Below are 19,758 nucleotides of genomic sequence, written 5' to 3'. Positions count from 1 at the left end.
TGTCCTCAAGGGACAGGCCAGGTCAAGAGAAGACAATTGGCCTCTGGCCTGGCACCCAGATTGACACGCAGAAGCAGAAGGCTTCATATATCTAAATATCCTCTTTGGTGGCAGAAACCATTTTTTAATCTTAGTCCCTCTTTGGTTTACTTCCAAGACACTGGTATGATTCTGTGAATCTTTTTGGAGCTAATGAAAACACAAAGTAATTAGCCACTGGCATTGGAAGACTTTGCTTCATTTCTCTTAGAAGTGTTTTCTCTTAAATGCATTCATGCTTCTGAGCCTAAGGTGCTCATTCTGCATATTGATCCTGGGTCCAAGCAAACGAGACTGGTTATTTTAGCAGAAATGCATTTTGTAAGAAGTGGTGTTTGCCACGCTATAAAACTAATCTTTTATACTGCTGTTGCTTTTCCATACCACCTTTCCCTACAGTGGGTTATTTAACTCACCAATGCTCACCAGTACCACCTAAGATCCAGGCAAGCAGATCACTTGCCCTGGGGCCCGCATGACACAAACACTCAAGCTCAAAGACTTCCTTCCTTTTTGTATTAATAAAAGATTTTTGCAAGTTTGGGAACCAAGTAAATAATGAGGAATAACAGAGAAAAAATCCATGAACTGAAGCAGGTGCCCAGGCCACAGAATATGAGACTGGGAGGGTGCAGGTGGGGGGTGGGGGGAAGAGAAATCACAGCCTGCCCCCAGGAAACCAGGAAAAGAGGGGCTGCTGTGTTTAAAGTCGGCTGCCCCAGTCGCCCAGAGTAGGTGCCTAGCCAGACCAGGGCACAATAACTGTGCTCCTCCCTTCCCTTTGTTCTGATGGGGTAGGACAGGGAGGCAACTGCCTGGGAATCTTGAGTTGAAAAAGCAAGGCAAGAGTGGGGAAGTTGTTGAGGGATGAGAAACAGGGTTGGGGTGGGGAGGGGTGCAGGCAGAATCTATGTACCCTGGTAGCCTTGGAAGATGAACAGGGTCAGTCATATCCAAGGCTTTGATAGATCCAGTGAGTGCCCAGGGTACCTGGGCCAGCCCACCTCCCACTCTGTCTGGCCCCCAACAGATCCGCATTACCATTCAGGTGCATGGCGGGTGGGCTGGCCCAGGGAAGTATCTTCAGGCAGAGAATGCAGGCCAGGCTATGGGCGATGCTTGATTTATAACTTCATAAATATTTAGAACTTTAATATATTTGGACAAATGAAACATGGGCCTCATTTTGTACTCTTGCTGCTGTGCTTCCTGCAACTGACTGGGATGGCCATGATGCCCACAGAATAGTCAAACCCAAGTGGGCCAATAATCTAGGGATACTAGCTTATCGCTTCCTGCCTGCCACTCCTGAGTTTCACACTGCACATTAGCATATTACAGGCTCTTGGAAGTTACGCAGGGGGAAAATCATTTAATTGTGTATACAGATGGTCCCCAACTTAGGATGGTTTAACTTAACATTTTTTCAAGCTTATAATGGTACAAAAGCAATACGCAGTTGGTAGAAACTGTACTTCAAATACCCAAACAGCCATTCTATTTTTCACTTTTAGGATGGTATTCAATAAATTTCATGAGATATTCAACACTTTATCATAAAATAGGCTTTGTGTGAGATGATTTTGCCCAACTGCAGGCTAACATAATGTTTTGAGCACGTTTAAGGTAGGCTAGGCTGAGCTATAATGTTCAGTAGGTTGGGTATACCAAATGCAGTTTTGACTTAAAGTATTTTCAACTTACAATGTCTTCATTGGGCTGTAACCCCATTCTTAAGTTGAAGAGCATCTGTAATCTAAAATTTCCCAAACTCCCTTGGATGACCATAAATGTTATCCCAATGTGGTTACACCAGATGGGAAATTCTATCGGAATTTAATGGTGTTGGAAGTTGGCTCCACCTGTCATTGTTCTAGAACTTCGAGGTGGTTTAAACATTCAGAAGCTCTTCCAGGGGCGTGGCCCCTCTTTGTCTTTTGAGGGAAAAGGGGATGTTTATGTGAATAAAGCCATAGAAAAACCACTGAGGAAAGTCCAATAGTAGGAAAATAAGAGAAACAATTAGGAATTATTTAATTTCTAAATTTCACTAGGCGGTGCTCTCAGGAATAAGTCAAGTAAGGAGTGGGCACACAGGAGGAGGAAGTGTGGGGTGGGGGGATTGAGCAAGAAAATACAGAATATGTGTTAAAAGGCAACAGAGGAAAGCCGTGGGTATTTTAAGAGGAGGATAAAGGGGAAGAAACCAGCATGATAAACACGAGAGAATGAAACAATGATCTTGCTCCTTCTTTTGCAGATTATTTGCTGGGCACTGACTGTGGGCCAGGGCGGGGGTACCAGCTGGCCAAGTGGCCCAGCCTCATGGAGCTTATACCTGAGTGCGTGTGGGGTGGAAGAGTGACCAATACACGCATATGATCAGAAGACAGTGTGACAACTATCATAAGAGATGTAAAAGGTGCTAGAGGAAGTCAGAATGGACAGCATTTAACCCACTGTGTCCTACAATTTACCTGTTTACAAGTCCGTATCTTCCTCTGGCCTAGGGATTCTTCAGGAGGCAGGAAGGGCCCCTCATCCTCCTATCTACCCCAAGACCTTATATTTTTAGGCCCTCAACAAATGTTTGTTGAATAAATGAATGGAATCCCTTCATGCTGGGTAATGCATCTCCTACCATCAGAGTCCCTTTCTTTCATAGTCCTGAGGGCCTCCGGTACTCCAAGTCTGATCAAAAATAGCCAGAGTCTAAGGAGGCCAGCATAATCTAATGCTTATCTCCTCTTGAAGCTTTACTTATTTCAAGTTTCTTTTATTTTCTATTCTATGATGAGCCATTTACTATCAAAAGCACATGAAATTTTCAGAGCATTTACTTAAGTAGGCCAGTGATTTGTGTCTTTCTTATTCTATTTTCCATAAACAAGAAATGAGAATGTGTTTCTTTGGAATGCCCTTCCTCCCCACCCCTACCCAGGGGGCATGAACAACTGACATCTTTGTTCCAAATGCAATTTAAAATGGAAATCTTCAGATCTGTGCCATGGATGCCAGCTTTGGGATCGTTCTGGGGTTCCCATCCATCATCAATGAACTCAGCTTCCCAGGAAACTCAGGATTCCCAGTATTGGCTTGGGACTGAGCCTCTGCAGATAGTCCCTAGTTTTGTACTGTGGCTGGGGACATCAAGGGTTATGCAACAAGTGATGGATCCCTTCTCTGTTCTGCAGAGGCACTCAGAACTCCCTAAGTGAGACAATTTACCTACAGATAAGAATTGATATTGACTATGGTGGGCCTCTTGGATTAGCTATTGGGAGAAGGGGAGGATTTATTTACATATCAGCCACTGTGCTAGGGGCTTCTGAATAATTATTTCAATTAAGGCCCATGACAACTTCAAAAGAAAAGTACTGTCATCTTATTGTACGGTCAAGGAAGATGAGGGTCAGAGAAGTTATATAACACCTTCAGGGCTACACAGCTAGATCCAGAATCAAAGGCACAGTAGTGATTGTGTGGCTGAGCCGGGGTTGCTCATGGGCAATGCCACAGTTGGTTGTGCCACAGAGAAAGTCTCCAAATCTAATGGGAATTCCAGAGGGCGAACAAGGCTTGAGATTAGAAATACCAGTTCAGACGCCATGCAGCAGCAAGGAATGTCCACAGCACCTTGTGTCTTATTTTAATTAACAAATGCTTTCTTTTTTCATTAAAATACAAAATAGAAAGCAACATTACAGTTAATATTGGTGCAAAAATGAGAGCTTGGGTCTCTTGGAGAGTTCAGGCCAGGTCCTATCTGCCAACAATATACTATGTTCAAGTATTATCCTCATATTAAAAAATGAGGTACATTTAAAAAAATTTATCTATAGAAATTGTCAGTTTTAATACTAATTTTCTATTCTATTCTATTCTAATTCTATTCTAATTCTATTCCAATTCTATTTCTTTTCTCTTCTCTTCTCTTCTTTTCTTTTCTTTGAGATGGAGTCTCGCTCTGTCACCCAGGCTGCAGTGCAGTAGTGTGATCTTGGCTCACTGCAACCTGTTCCTCCTGGGTTGAAGCAATTCTCCTGCCTCAGCCTCCTGAGTAGCTGGGATTACAGGTGCCCGCCAGCACACCCAGCTAATTTTTGTGTTTTCAGTAGAGATGGGGTTTCACCATGTTGGCTAGGTTGTTCTCGAACTCCTGACCTCAAGTGATCCACCTACCTCGGTCTCCCAAAGTGCTGGGATTACAGGTGTGAGCCACCATGCCCAGTCTGTCACATTCATTTTAATTGCCTCTTAGATTTTGCTTTCTTGACTTATCACTTATTTCCAGGCACAGTAACAATTCCATATAATGATAATCCATGTCTTTATAATTTACCCAATGGCGTTATATATGACTTTTAATTATTCTTTTACAAATCAATTGTTTGGGTCTCAATTTTGGTTGAATACTCTTTTTTTTTTTGAAACGAAGTCTCACTCTGTCGCCCAGACTGGAGTGCAGTGGCGCTATCTCGGTGCCACCACACCTGCCTAATTTTTGTATTTTTAGTAAGAGACAGTGTTTCACCATGTTGGTCAGCCTGATCTTGAACACCTGACCTCGTGATCCGCCCGCCTCACCCTCCCAAAGTGTTGGGATTACAGGCGTGAGCCACCGCCCGCACCCGACCTGAATACTCTTTAAGCCAATCAAATGTTATAAATTAAAATCACACTAACTCATAATCTTATTCCTTAAAATGAGTGACTTACAGGTGTCGTAACAGGTGACTTCTCACTGCTTGGAGAATCCACTGCACAAAAAAAAAAAGAAAGAAAAAAAGATATGAATGGGAGTATTTTCTAATTGTCTTTATTTTTTACCTATCAGTGGAGTATAGTTCCTACATCAGCTTTAAACCAATTTTATGTGTGTGTGAGTGTGTGTGTGTGTGTTTGGTAAGTCAAGAACATTAGAAAATCATAATAAAGCAGACAACCCCTGTAGCAGGTTGCACCCATCACCAAAAGAAGTTTAAACCACTATCAAATGATTGATCGCATCAATTAACACCAGGTACTAGACTACAGGAAGCAAAAACTGTTCCTATTAGTACTGATTCTTAGTGCACCTTGCATTGTGGCTTGACTGAGCAGTTCCCTCACTGTCTGGCATGGAGAAGTACCATACAAAGAGAGGCCAGATGTCACCCAGGAAGCAAACACAGTGACACAGTTAACAAGAGAACCATGATCAGTTTCCGGTAAATGCTTTTAATCTTTTTTTTTTTTTAAAGGCAGGGAACTATCAAGAAAATGATGAATATTATTATTTCTTTGAATTCTTGAAATCAGCATAAAGTTGTGTGATTCCTCTCCCCCTACCCCCAATTTTAGCATAACTGGTAGTAATATCAAAGAACTAGCTCTTTGCTAACTGTGCATAAGAAATAATTTTTTCCCCAGAAATCAGAAATGAAGACAAGTGCCAGACATCATTAATCGCCCCAACATGGATTTTCACACAAAAGAAATACAGCTACCCAGTATGCAGTTTACCTGACTGGGAGAAAAACTGGGATCGTCGCCAAGAGTTCTGAACTCTAAGCGGAACACTGGCAGTGCCAGGCGACTCTAGATCAGATGGCAGAACAGAACAAACAGAAAACCATGAAAACTGGGGTGAGAACTGAATAGAACCATGCTCCCAAGTACTATAGGGGGTTTGGCTCTAGTCAATACCAGAATTGAGAGTCAGTAAATCTACAGTACAAAATGTCTTAATAACACACATATAAAACCTGACGACATGTACAAAATCAACAGAACCAGGACAGTTTATGCTATTGTTTGTCTTCTCTGGTGTTAGATGAAATTTCATAGGGTCATACTTAATGGTGATAGTGTTAAAATGTTAAATCTCAAAATGATAGAATGATATGCTATGCAAGAACAAAAATGTTCAATTTGTATTGCTTTTTGGAGAACACTAGAAAAGTATAAAAGGCAGCAAAGATGGGTGGTTTAATTACTATTTCATATACATTACACTTAGTAAAGTTTATGTATAGAAGTCTGTGGCAGAAGTTTTTTGTGTGTATAAATAAAGGCTGTGTATATGCCTTTCTGTGGTGACTCATGGCAAGGATTTGCATCCTTAAACTCTGCTGTTCTCGTCATTTTCAATGAAAAAAATCAGTTTTTAATGTGCACATATTTTACTGAAACATCAGTCTGAGATATCTTTCTGCTGCTGAGAGGCAGCTAAGAAAAGGAAATTTGTAACTTTCAAATGTATTTTATGACTGTTTTCAGGGCATTTAAAGACGGAATGCCTGGGTGTGTGTGTAAGGAAAATGTGTGGAACATCATTAGGGTCGATCAGCAGATCTTCAGTGACCTGTATGACCAGTCTATGAATGGATGACTTTATAGAAATGGAGGAGAGACCACTTTCTGGGGGAGAAAGTATTAGGTGTGGCTCCAGGATACCTGATCCTAACCCTAGAGTTTCACTGGACTTGATGCTTGACTTCAGATCAGTCCCTTAAATGGGTGTTGGGCAGAGACCTGTGCCTCCCCCATTTCCCCATCCCAATTGAAGACAAATCATGTATTTTAAGGTTATATTTATTAGAGGTCTCTGGCTTCTTGAAAGATGGAAACTTTATAAATGTCAAGCAATTATTACTGTTATTTTCATATCAATCAGTGATATTTTTGGTGCACAATTTAAATAAATACTTGAGGCCAGTGGTTTTCAGAGTGTGGTGAGATGTGCAGCATGAGTATCACCTGGGAACCTGTAAGAAATGCAAATCTTCAGGCCCCAGCCTAGACCTACTGAATGAGACACTGTGAGAGTGGGCTCCAAGCCCTACAGGGACCCTGGCACACAGGGTTTGAGAACCACAGTGAAAAACCCGATCTCCACAACATGAACACTCTTATTTTAAAGAAAGGATTCGAGAGTAGTTTATTTCTGCCTGGCGTCTTGCTCTATTCTTTTACTCCTCCTGCTGCTATTCTACAATTACTAGATTACATTATGAATGCTTATTCTGGGCCAGGTATTGAGCTAAACACTTTTTATGGATTCTCCCATTTGGTATTTCTAATATCCCTATGAGGTTATTACTGGTACTATTTCTAGTTTACAGGTGCTGATTAGAGATTAGAGGAAATCTGATGGGTAAGGTCACACAGCTAAGAACTAGACACACAAAAATTTGAACCCAGGCATTCTGTCTCCAGAGCATGCAGCTATAATTACAGTTTCCATGAACCAGATAAAAGTATTCATATGGTTTGGCTATGTCCCCTCACAAATCTTGAATCGTAGCTCCCATGATTCCCACATGTCATGGGAGGGACCTGGTGGGAGGTAATTGAATCATGAGGGTGGGTCTTTCTTGTGCTATTCTTGTGATAGTGAATAAGTCTCACGAGATCTGATGGTTTTATAAAGGGGAGTTTCCCTGCACAAGCTCTCTCTTTGCTGGCCACCATGTAAGATGTCCTGTTGCTCTTCTTCCTTCATCTTCCAACATGACTGTGAGGCCTCTCCAGCCATGTGGAACTGTGAGTCAATGAAGCCTCTTTCCTTTATAAATTACCCAGTCTCAGGTATGTCTTTATCCACAGCCTGAAAACAAACTAATACAAGTATACAACTGCTGTATTCCAAATATAATTCTATCTTAAAGAATACATTTTGAAATGTTTCAGTACTCTACTAAATTTTATTTTTTAATCATTCGAGTTGGGTAAAGAACGAAGTAAAGTTTCTCAATTCAGCAGCACATTTTACAAAATCAAAATGCCTCACAATAAGTAATGGAATTTGTAAATTTATAAGAAAACAAAACATGGCTTTAAAATGGCTTAAAATATTTATTCCCTCTCTATATCACTTATCTACACAATTACAAAGTACTAGAAATAGGGCAGAATTAAAATTGGTCCAAATATGGCCATTTGCTGGCCCAGTTGTGACACTTTATTTTTAATTCCCTTCAGGACAGTAGGATGGACAAATTTAAGACAAATGCTTTGAAAACAGTATTAAACTTCTTTCCACATTAAGAACCTAGTATCCATCGTACATGTACCAGTTAATTATTGCCAAGAGTTCCCTGTTATGTAGATAAAACCCAACTTATCTGCCAAACATCAATAATAGCTAATGGAAGCCAACTCAGATTCTGCCAGCGGCTCAAATAGCTGCCCACCCTTAAAAAGAAAAGTAAAAATAAGCTAAATCTACAAAACACACTGGGGAAAGTCTATTAAAAAAGAAAAACAAGAAACCCTACAGTTCTTGCCTCCTGAACTCTGGCTGTTTCTTTTTTTAAAAAATGTTTATATTTAAATCTTTTTTTTTTTGGTAGCGACAAAGTCTTGCTATGTTGCCCAGGCTGGTCTCAACTCCTGGCCTCAAGTGCTCCTCCTGCCTCGGCCTCCCAAAGTATTGGGATTACAGGCGTGAGCCACTGCATCTGGCCCATTTCCACATCTAGAGAGAGATCTCACAGCAGTAAAACTCTGCGGTCTAGTTGTTTTGAAGAATAGTCCCTCTGGGTTGTGGAATTCTCAGAACCCATCCTCCACTGTTCACATCCCTCAGGGCCCTTTCTGGTGGTCATGGGCACCTGGGATTCCCACTAGGATAAAGGGATTCAAATTGGGTTCTTAAAGAGTAATGGGGTGAATTCACAACCCTATATATGGTCTACACAGTACCTGGGGAATTTTCAGTGGTCAGTGCCATTTTAAGACCTTCTTATAGGCCCTAAATGCCCACGTTTCTAGAGGCAACCCCTTCCCACATTATATCAAACACATTAAAATACATCAAACATATTAAAATATATCCTCAGTATGTATGTGTTAAACATTTTTAAATCTTTAGTATTATGTATGTGTATTACACACACACACACATTTCTCATATATATATGAGAATGTAATTTATGTAATACACACACATAAAGATTAAAATGTTTGTTTATAACCTGTTTAATCTATGATGGTGAATGATTTCTCAATAATCATCATGCACCCAAGAATTATTGTAAATTAAAAAAAAAATAAGGCTTTTTCTCAAAATTACTGTCAAATTAAATGGACATTTATGAAGACTAGAATTAACAGTGAAATATACATAATATTAAACTTTTTATGAAGTATATTATTTTCTGATTTTATGACTTTTTATCTTTTTATATTTTGGAGATAATATAAATTTTTTTTTGAGACACCTCTGTCACCAGGCTGGAGTGCAGTGGCATGATCTCAGCTCACTACAACCTCCGCCTCCCAGGTTCAAGCGATTCTCCTGCCTCAGCCTCCCAAGTAGCCGGGACTAAAGGCACATGCCACCACACCCAGCTAATTTTGATAATACAAAAATTTTAAAGCTCTAACACTTGTATAGGCTCTATTGTGCCTATAGTGCCTGGCTGACCAAATGGCCTTGGCAGCTAGGGTTCCTGGTCTGCTCAAATAGAGAATCCAGCTCCAGCTTTCCATTCTGAAGTCATAAATTCAGCTATCACAGACTCTGGCAAACACCCTGGCTAAAGGAATAGCAACATAAAGGACATAATCTTCCTTTAAATTAAGTAATAGTTTACTACAGATGGGCCCAGAACATGTAGACCTAAAATAAAACATGTCCTCTTTACCTTGAGAATTGAGATTTGGCAAATGTAGTTGGTTGGCTTCAGGCATTTTGTCCAGAAATGGAAATGTCAGCGTTGCTTCAGGTTCTGGAGATTTTGGCTTTACCACCTGGACAATGGACAACAGGTATAAACATTACAAGAACTGTCCATTAACAAATGCACAGGCGACACACAATTTAAGGATCCATGGCTGTTACAGAAGTCATTCAGTTCAAACATTTAACATTTAAATTTAAACATTTCATTTTTTGTTTCTTCCCTAAAATGCTTTCATCCTTCTCTACATTAATAGTCATTTTTTTAAATAAATCAAACATGAGCGTAAAAATGTAATGATCACTTTTCTCCAAACCAGAAGACAATATTCCTTCTTTGGAATTATACATTACTCTCTTATTTTCTTATTGAACAATCACAAATTCACTTCATGGTACCACACAAAACTGAATTTGTAATGTCAGGAGATTAGATGTTCCACATAAGATAATTAAAACAAATCTTACTCTATAAGTGCTAAACATTAAAGTAGTATTACTTTTCAATGGACATTATTCTAAAGACATTACATAACCCCCCACAAATTTATGCAAAGCACATTAAAGACAGTATACTTTGCCTGTTGACAAAAAAGCATTATTATAAATAACCACTGTCAAACAGTGCCTTAGTATCTGATGCCCTTAGGGAATTTTTGAGGCATGTTAGACTACTTGTCACTACTTGTAAATAGTTCCAAAATTACAGACTTTAAAAATTCTTATGTTTGCTTTGTAAAATAGATTTTTCTTGTTATTGCTACTTTTGTTCCTCCCTAATCTGAATGACCTTTAGTAGAAACACCCTTCTTCTGATTTGTTGCTTCTGATTAGCTGATTGCTGAAAGACCAGATTGCCAAACTTATTAAAACAAAAATGTCTAAAATAAGCATTGGTTGACACTGTGCATAGGTCTGAATGAGGAGCGTGGCTGTATAAATTTATGTTTTTTTCAGCTGCTCGCAGGACCTTCTCTGATTCACTCTTTGGCTGGTGGCTGTGTTCCCGATAGATCAATGACCTCAGGGTGAGTGAGACCACAGAGCACTTGTTTCATCTTACACTGATCCCTAATTTGGTTCTCAGAATAAATTAATGTTAGAATTTATCCTCAGAAGGATTTATTTTTATGAATAATATATTCAACTCGAAGAGAATCTTGAAGAAAACTAATCACCTCATTCTGCATTACAGAGGTCAACGAGGTGTCCAAATGAACGCTGGTGCTACACAGCAAATAATAAGGTCTAGCCTTCCCGAAGCTGACAACCCACCAATCATTAACCTCATAGCATTTCCTCATAGTGGAGGCTGGCAAAAACACGTTTCAGTAATGCCTGGTTGTAAATGAAACAGTTAAGGGTGATCAGCAATGATCAAAATGACCGCTATGTAAAAAGGTAAGCCTGTAAGCATAGGTGCTTTGTTTTACAAAGGAAACACTCTCAAGTGAAACTAGGAAATAAAAGCTGCTGCAATCATGGTGGCCACCATTCGCCCTTTATCTAAGAGCTAACTGTACAGTAGGAAAGGAAGAAAAGGGAGAAATTCACATAGTCTAAGTGAGAAAAATGTTTGATTCAAAGACCATGATTCCATTTGCTCATCAACTGGCAGGGGTTCTTATCCTGGAGTCAACAAAACAGTATTCAGGGGCTATATATATATTTGGTACCACATGATACCAAGAACAACTTGGTAATCCTGTGTATTTTATTTTACGCTTAAAAAATATTCTGAGAATAATGTTTACCAGATGACCAAAAGGCACAATGCACAAAAACACACACACGAACAAACTGAAGAACTCCTGAAAACACTTTTTTCCATAGAAGGGCAGGTGTGACTCTGGTGATCCACAGATGAACTCCAAGATGAGGTTGCACAGATGAGGTTCACAATGACTACTTTTTACTTAGGGTATTCATTCTGTTCGAGTTATATGTTTTACTTGTAATGATACAGATTTTTCCTTTCAGTTTAGATTTAAGTGGGAAAAGCAAGTAAATTTGAAAGGATAATAAATAATAGTAACTAGTGTGATACTGATAAAGCGAAACCTGCAAAGGTAGGAAATTCTGCCTGCCTCCCAACGTTTGACCCCCAGTTTAGTTCCCCTTTCCAGACCTGCAGACCATTAATTGTCTATAAAAATGAAGAATAGCTAGGGTTTCAAATACTGAAAACCCATCAAGGCAACAGGCATTTTAGAGGCTCTACCAAGGATACAGAATTCCCAGCTCCTAAGGCCAGGGAGTGCATCATGTTCACTGTTGACTATCCAGTACCTAGCACAGGGCCACGCGTGACATAGTAGGTGCACAGCCAATACTGGTTGAGTAAATGATGAATAAACTGGAACTACAAGTGGTAGATTTTTCACTTTAAGGTCATATCCAAATTGAGGGTTCATTCTGAAAGGTGGTACACCACTACGGATAGTCTTCCAGTTGTGCAAGTCCGTGGTTTTCCGTCTTGGTGGCCCATTAAAATTACCTGGGAGCTTTAAAAAATACAGACGCCTGGGCTCTGCCTCCAGAGATTCTAATTTATTTGGTCTGGAATGGGCTTGGATTTTTTTGTTTGTTTGTTTGTTTTTGAGATGGGGTCTAGCTGTGTCGCCCAGGTTAGGGTGCAGTGGTATAATCACAGCTCAGAGCAGCCTTGACCTCTTGGGCTAAGTGATCCTCCCACCTAAGCCTCCACAGTACCTGGAACTACAGGCGCTCACCACCATGCCTGGCTAACTATTATTACTATTTTTTTTTTTTTTGTAGAGATGAAAACTTTCTGGGTTGCCCAGGCTGGTCTTGAACTCCTGGGCTCAAGTGATCCTCCTGCCCCGGCCTTCCAAAGTGCTGGGATTACAGTTGTGAGCCACCACATCCAGCTAGCTTGTTATTTTTTAAATTCCCAAGAGTAATCAAGGTTGTGAACAACTGGTGTAACTGATGAATATTTTTAAACTCTGTACCTGAAAACAAATCAAACTAATGTGAATGAGATGAGACTCTAAATAAGGAAGAAACTTTAACAAAAACAAGACTTTAAAACCTATTATATCAGAATAATAATTCTCTAGGTTTCTTGTTATCCAAATCCACTGGCATCAGAATTACCACTGCTAACAAATAGGTGATTATTGGAGAGAGACTCGCCAGTAAGCTGATGGGTTAAAAAGCAAATAAGCAAACACACACAGCAAACTAAAACCTAACTGCAAGGCTTTAGAACTTATATTACACTTTTGCACAAAGAACAGCCTGGTCAACATGGTGAAACCCTGTCTCTACTAAAAATATAAAAATTAGCTGGGCATGGTGGCAGACGCCTATAATCCCAGCTACTCGGGAGCCTGAGGCAGGAGAATCACTTGAACCCGGGAGGTAGAAGTTGTGGTGAGCAGAGATCATGCCACTGCACTCCAGCCTGGGCAGTAAGAGCAAAACTCTAACACACACACACACACACACACACACACACACACACACACACACACACACACACACACACACACACACACACACACACACACACACACACACACACACACACACACACACACACACACACACACACACACACACACACACACACACACACACACACACACACACACACACACACACACACACACACACGAAAAACTACAGATTAAAGATAGGAAAAAAGATGAGGAGAGAAATAAATCTTCATTATTCACAACTGCCACCGCAGCAGCTAGCTGTAATATGGGGCCATGTTAACTTGTGGGTTTAACCGCTTTCCTCCACTCTGCACTTCACCTTTTGTGACAGCACCAACTCCACCTTTCCACTCATTTCATTTTCTGGTTTCTTCTGGTCTTTTTCTTCTGGCACATCGTTCTTCAGCTGGGGGCTGGAGGGAAATTCCACAAAGGCCACGGTCGGGCTGCATCGAGTCACAGTTGTTGTAAAATGCTGTGGTTCTGCAATGGAGTTACATCCAGAAACCCAGAGAAGGAAAAGAAAATCAAATAACTATAGGACCATTTATTCTGCAATGCCATGAAGCACATTCAGTCCATATCCCGTCCTGGCAATAAAAGCTGCATGACAGTGTGCTGAGAGATATAAAAGAGCCTAAGATGCTGGAATTCCCAAAGCTCTTTCATGGTATTGAACAACAAGCAACATAAATCACATCCTATAACCACACTATGAAGAACTTAAGTTTTTAGTAAGGGTCACGGTTTACATCTGAATAACACCACATGGAACAGAGTGCTGACACGAAATATATAATGATTATGACAGCTGAGCTAGATAAGAGAACATCTACAGGTAGTTTCTATCCCAGTGAATGAGCAGCAACCTGATGCTTCCTTTTTTTGTATTTCAATGCTCCATTTTAACATCAGAATTTCTTAACTGGAATGTGTTACGGATTGTGGGGTATATGTATATAACGCAATGAAAATAAAGTGTTCTCTGATACATAAAGAAGAATTAGGTTCACTTTAGAAGGGGTGGAAAAGTCACTACCTAAGGGGGCATATCAAAATGTGAAGGCACAATCTAGTTTGAAAAAGTACATGCTATTATTTTAAGTGATATTTAATTTATTTAAAAATGTTACCTAAAAATAATTTGGTAATTGACAAATTATTTTTCTCAAGTGGTAAACACTTGAGAAAGGCCTTATAAAAATAATAATTTGGTATTGAAAGAGGGTGAGAGGTTTTACTGTTTATCAAAAGAAGAAAAGTGTTAAACATATTGATAAGGCTGCAAAAAATATTGAGGAACAAGAGTTTCGGGAACAGGGTCTCCTTCCTAAAACAACGAATACAGTATATTATACTCACTGTCCAGATTCATGGCACTATTTTATTCATTTTTAACTATACATGAGCTTTACCATTTCAGCATCTATTTTTATGTTTTTGACCTCTCGCTTATCTATTGCTGTTACTGTGTGTCAAAATCTTACCCTCAATTTTTAGCATGATTTATATGGGAGAATACAATATTCTTTATGATTATAGAGATAAATATTTTTAAAAACAAAATAAAACTGGGTAGCTTTAAGAAAAAGCATGGGCTCCTATTTTCACAGCAGCATTAACCATATGGGCAGAACTTCCCCAGGAAGCCTCTAGGTGGCAGCACAACCGCACCACTCCTAGAGTCTAATTACTACTTTTCTGCGGCTCAGTAGGAAAAACTCTTGACTATTTCCATTACATCTTAAACAGTTACCATGATTTGCCTTAACACTAGTCTCTTATGAAACAAACCTGATGAGGCAAGTTCTATATTCCCTTTTCTTGGTTTTCCACCATCATTCTCGTCCTCTTGACTATTCGGTTCCGTTTTCTCAGTGGTTGCCTGAAAAAGAGATTTTTTTCCCCCTTGAATAAATGATTCCTTTAAAGGTTCTAAAAATTATTTTTTAAGCAGTAATTTTTAGGTCAACAAAGTGGTTTGGCCATATGAATTCCCTCTTCTACTTCCCAGGCAGCTTCATGGCGAGAGCCTGGATTGGTTGGAAGGAGACATTCTATGGAGAACAGGACACCCATGCGGTTCACCATCTCCCCAAACCTCCTATGACTGCCTCGGACACACATCCCACATTTTCTTTTCTTTCACCACCAAAAGTTCAAAATCATGGCTATCACCCACTTGTTCTTGAACGCCTTTCAAGCTGGCTTAGGGTCATAACACCAGTGAAGTCTTTTTGTGGTTCTTTAAAGGTTACAATTAACTTCTCAGTGGTCTGTCTTGGCATAGTTGCCTGTGGCCCTTAGCATTGTGGATTTTAGTCTGCAGTTCTCATCCTTCCTGGGCTCCCAATGAATCTCTATTACTGGAGTTCTAATTCATTCTCTCCTTTTCCCTCTCCTCCTCACTTTCAGACTACTCTTTTCTCACTGGTTCTTACTCCTTTTCATCAAAATATGGGTCATTCTGAAAGATTTCAACTGGACCCTGTTTTCCCCCACCTGTGCTGAATTACCCTCAAATATATCAATTATTCCCATGGATTCACCATTACATTCTCCGTGTATAACTCGTATTTTCATCTCCAGCTGTGAGAGTCCATCAGAGCTTCGGTTTCACCTCTAGGGTCAATGGCCTTCTCCTCCAAATTTGACAATTTCTGTTTATGGCAGCAGTTCTTCCCATCACATAAACTTTGAAGTGATCTTTGACTCATACCTCATGAATATTCATCATTTGCCAAGTCCTTCTAAGTTTCTAACATACTAGTTTTCATATCAATCATTTCCTTTCTGTTTCTATGGCTGGGACTCCAGGTTTGCCTTTCTTCCTTGTTCTCCACTAAGAACTCTCTGTGATTTGAACCTCACTGTCCAATCCACTTGGCACATCACTGTCATGTTCATCTCCATGGCACCTGCAGTAATTACTCTAATGCTTGTGTTCCTCTCTCTCAGTGGTACTTGAATTGTGTCAGTTTTATGCTTGATGGAATTTATAATAGTAAAAAAAAATGGGAACAACTTAAATAATCCAATAATTGGGAATGATCGAATGAATTACTGCATGACCATAAAGGCAATATAATCATGAAAAAATAAGATGTTGAATAATAGTTAATGATATGTGAAAATACTTACTAATGATAGGAAATGTAAACTGTATATATAGTTTGATGTTTACATGTATAAGATTACATATATAAACTGTATATATAGTTTGATGTTTACATGTATAAGATTACATGCACAAGATTACATGCCTGTACATAAACATATAGGAAAAAAAGATAGTAAGAAAATACAAAAATGTTAATTGTGATTATTTTTAATGTGCTTAAATTTTGGGTGACTTTTCCTTCTCTTTACATACATTTTATATATTCCAAATGTTCTATAATGACTATGTATTACTTCTGTAATTGGAAAACAAAATCAATGTAATTTTACATTGTCTTTCACTGGGAGCCAATTGACTCTAGAATGAAGTCCAAAATTATCCTATTACAATATTTACTTAGTAAAAATAAATAAAATGTTAAATTAAATACTAGCTAGATTATATTTTGACAATTAAAGAGAGCAAGTTAATGAGTATTGCATTTTTTGGTAGAAGTTTCTTGTAAAAAGCTAAAGTTAAATTTTAAAGTGTGTATGAAATATTGCATAAATTTTAAAAGGTTTTAAGATAAAGGCTAAAGTTGGTTTCAGAAAAGGCATTATTAACTCATAAAACATCCCCATGGGTTCTCAAGAACTATGAATTTATTCGTCTCTCATAAGCATATATATTTTATCCATAAATCAAATTTTGCCTCTCAAAATGAAAGGTATTTAAAGTTAATGCATTGGTGGAAACCATCACTGAATTCTTTAAAAACAAAGAAATTTTAAACAACAAAACTTTCAAGTTTCTAAAAGGTTTTACAATAGCATCTAGTGGCAAAAATGTGATTTTTCTTTGGAAGATGGAGTAGTTTTGAAATCCTCATAATTAGACAGGCATTTTCTAATGATGGATAGTCATGTATCAATTCTGGAAGAACATAATATTAAGTTAAAATGCACTTTTAAAACCCTAGGCAGGAAATATGCATCACCTTGGATTTTGTAATATTTTAATATATCAATAAGTCTGAGTTGAATCCCTGCAAGAGACTTCAATGAGTGAAAATAGTTAACTGGTCTCTTTGGTTATATTTAGGTTTTGGCGCGTGTGTGTGTTTACACTGTTTGCTGTATGAACCACCAACATGGCAGCGGGATTTGAAGATCAACCAGTTTAGCATTGCAAAAGAATAAGCTGGGTTTTATCATTTAAAGTGCTCTCTTGCACATGTAGAAATATTAATGCATGATGGTATTTTTGTTTTATGAGGTCTATATAGAAAATACTGGCAGAAATACTGATTTTTAGCTTCCCCTTCCCCACAAATGGATTACATTATAGAAAACTATCTGAGACTGGGAAGCAAATTTGCAGTTACATATTGATGAATGAGCCTCTTGAGAACACTGGTGTTTCCAAATACTATAAACAAAATAAATAACTACACAACAGGGCCAAAGCCTCACCAGACCAAAAATGAACAAAGAAATGAACATATTTTATTAAATCTAAAATGCCATCAATTTTAAGTTGTATTACTTTAGGTACTACTAAGAAAGAAAACACACCATCTGTTAACTATGATGCACTTTTGACTATAAGACAGATCTGATTTAGAGATGTTAAAATGTGAAAAGTGTGCCACTTAGAATCAATGAAATAAGATAATTCATGAAGCCCTTTAGACCTAATGTGTGATGCAAAAGAGACAGGGTGCTCAAGCACTAACTACTTCACTAAGGCTTATTGTACCAGCGCACCACATTCCAGCAATGTTTTACCACTTATGTATGCTGGAGAACTTCTGCTTTCAAGAATTCTCACATTTCTCAAGGCATTTCTGTATGGCTCAGCACTCAAATACTAAACTCCAGATAACTTACCTTATAAAAGGATGCTTTAAAGGTTACATCCTGACATTTGATACGGTAAATTGATAGTAGCAATAGCAGAAACTGCAATCAATATTTACTGTACTTGCCACGTGTCAGTGCTGTTGGGCCCTTCATAACGATTATCTCACATAATTCTCAGAGCAGGCTTAGGAGGTAAGTACCAACATGATTCCCTTTATACAAGTGAAGAAACTGAGGCCTGGGAGGTTAAGCGACTTACTGAGGGTCATACCGCTAGAAGGCAGGGGAGGTGGGAACCCTGCCTGTGCTGGTGACCTCAATGCTCCACCATCTGGGCTTGGAGTCACACCCACTACAAGCTGTCCTCCAGTATTTAGAGGTTTTGATACATGAGAGGCAATCTATCACCTGAGAGTCTTGTTTATTGCTGAAGTGATTCAAACTGCTTTTTCCATTCCCTTTCTTTCCTCTACCTCCCACTCATTTATTCTGCAAAAGATTAGAACTCTCCTGGAATCTCTCCCCTTCCTAGGGCTCCTGGGGACTCAACTGCCCCCAGCCATCAGCTCATCTTGGGGATTTCTGTTCAGTTCACATTCTGAGGAATTAGGGGCCAGATATGTACGTAATCCTTGTTAAGTAAATAAATATTATGCATTATTTATGGAATGTATTCTCTCAGGCTTAGTTTAAATGTATGCTAGTCATCAAAATCTGGCTACTGCTAGCAAAATATTCAGATAAAGTAAGAGAAAAAGCAAGCAATTTGAATAACAGGAACCCATTTAAAAATACTTTATACACACAGAAAAAGAAGAATATACATTTTCTAAAAATCTTAGCATTAATTTCAGAGTGGCTGAGTAATAGGTAGTTGATGTTTTCTCCAGTTTTCTGTATTCTGCAATGTATATAGGCTACCTGTAATCAAGGGAAATCCCCAAAGCCAGGTTAATTAACTTATGTCTGGATACTCCATCCTGGAGGCTTATTACTTTTGTACTCACATCATTACTTCAAAGGAAATGAGTTCAAAGTTGGCAGGGATACACTCAGAGGTTTGCTTCAAACAAACCCGCCTTGATGGAAAAATGTGTTTTCTGACCTATTTTCTTTGGTTACAGCTCAACAGAGGAGAGCCCTTCCCTTCTCCAACTGGTAACACTTTCTCAAGAATGAAAACAAGTAAATAAAAACAGATCCCTGGACGTGAATGAATGAGAGCACAGAAAGGTTGCATGGGACTCAGCCAGGAGCTGGCTTCCCCTTAACAGAACACGATCCAAACTGCCCGGGTGCCAGACTCAGCCCTGGGGCCTCAGGTGGGAGGTGGCAGTTTCCTGGCTTGAGAGAGACATGGTCTAGCCCAAAGCCTACCTGGCATCTGGCTGCTCATTTTAACTAGAATCTTGGTGGTGGACTGGCCCAGAGAACGACATTGGAAGATGTACTAGACATGTGAAGCAGGAGGGCAAGCACCCTCCTGAGACTGAGGGTCTGGGTGCTGGGCCTGTTTCTTGCATGGAGTTGCTGGTGAGCTCGGACTGATCATTTAACCTCTATGGGTTGGAACAAGTGATGTCCAACGTCCTTTCCCGAGCAACGGTTCTGTGACTCTGA

The 19,758-nt window shown here is 39.2% G+C and overlaps 1 protein-coding gene across 21 annotated transcripts in view; it reads right to left on the bottom strand.

Moving 5' to 3' along the window:
• Nucleotides 1-19,758, bottom strand: part of LIMCH1 (LIM and calponin homology domains 1) — a 339,876-nt gene that overhangs the window by 23,708 nt on the left and 296,410 nt on the right. For all 21 annotated transcript variants that reach the window (XM_054484468.2, XM_063663600.1, XM_063663601.1 and 18 more), the window contains 4 exons: nucleotides 14,968-15,058; nucleotides 13,493-13,656; nucleotides 9,672-9,777; nucleotides 4,759-4,799 (listed from right to left, as the gene is read on the bottom strand). In XM_054484468.2, coding sequence (XP_054340443.1) covers nucleotides 4,759-4,799; nucleotides 9,672-9,777; nucleotides 13,493-13,656; nucleotides 14,968-15,058 — 402 coding nt within the window. The remainder of the gene's footprint in view (nucleotides 1-4,758; nucleotides 4,800-9,671; nucleotides 9,778-13,492; nucleotides 13,657-14,967; nucleotides 15,059-19,758) is intronic.

Source organism: Pongo pygmaeus, chromosome 3 (assembly GCF_028885625.2).
Source record: "Pongo pygmaeus isolate AG05252 chromosome 3, NHGRI_mPonPyg2-v2.0_pri, whole genome shotgun sequence".
In the NCBI taxonomy this organism is placed as follows: domain Eukaryota; kingdom Metazoa; phylum Chordata; class Mammalia; order Primates; family Hominidae; genus Pongo; species Pongo pygmaeus.
This window is presented reverse-complemented; position numbering and strand designations above follow the sequence as displayed.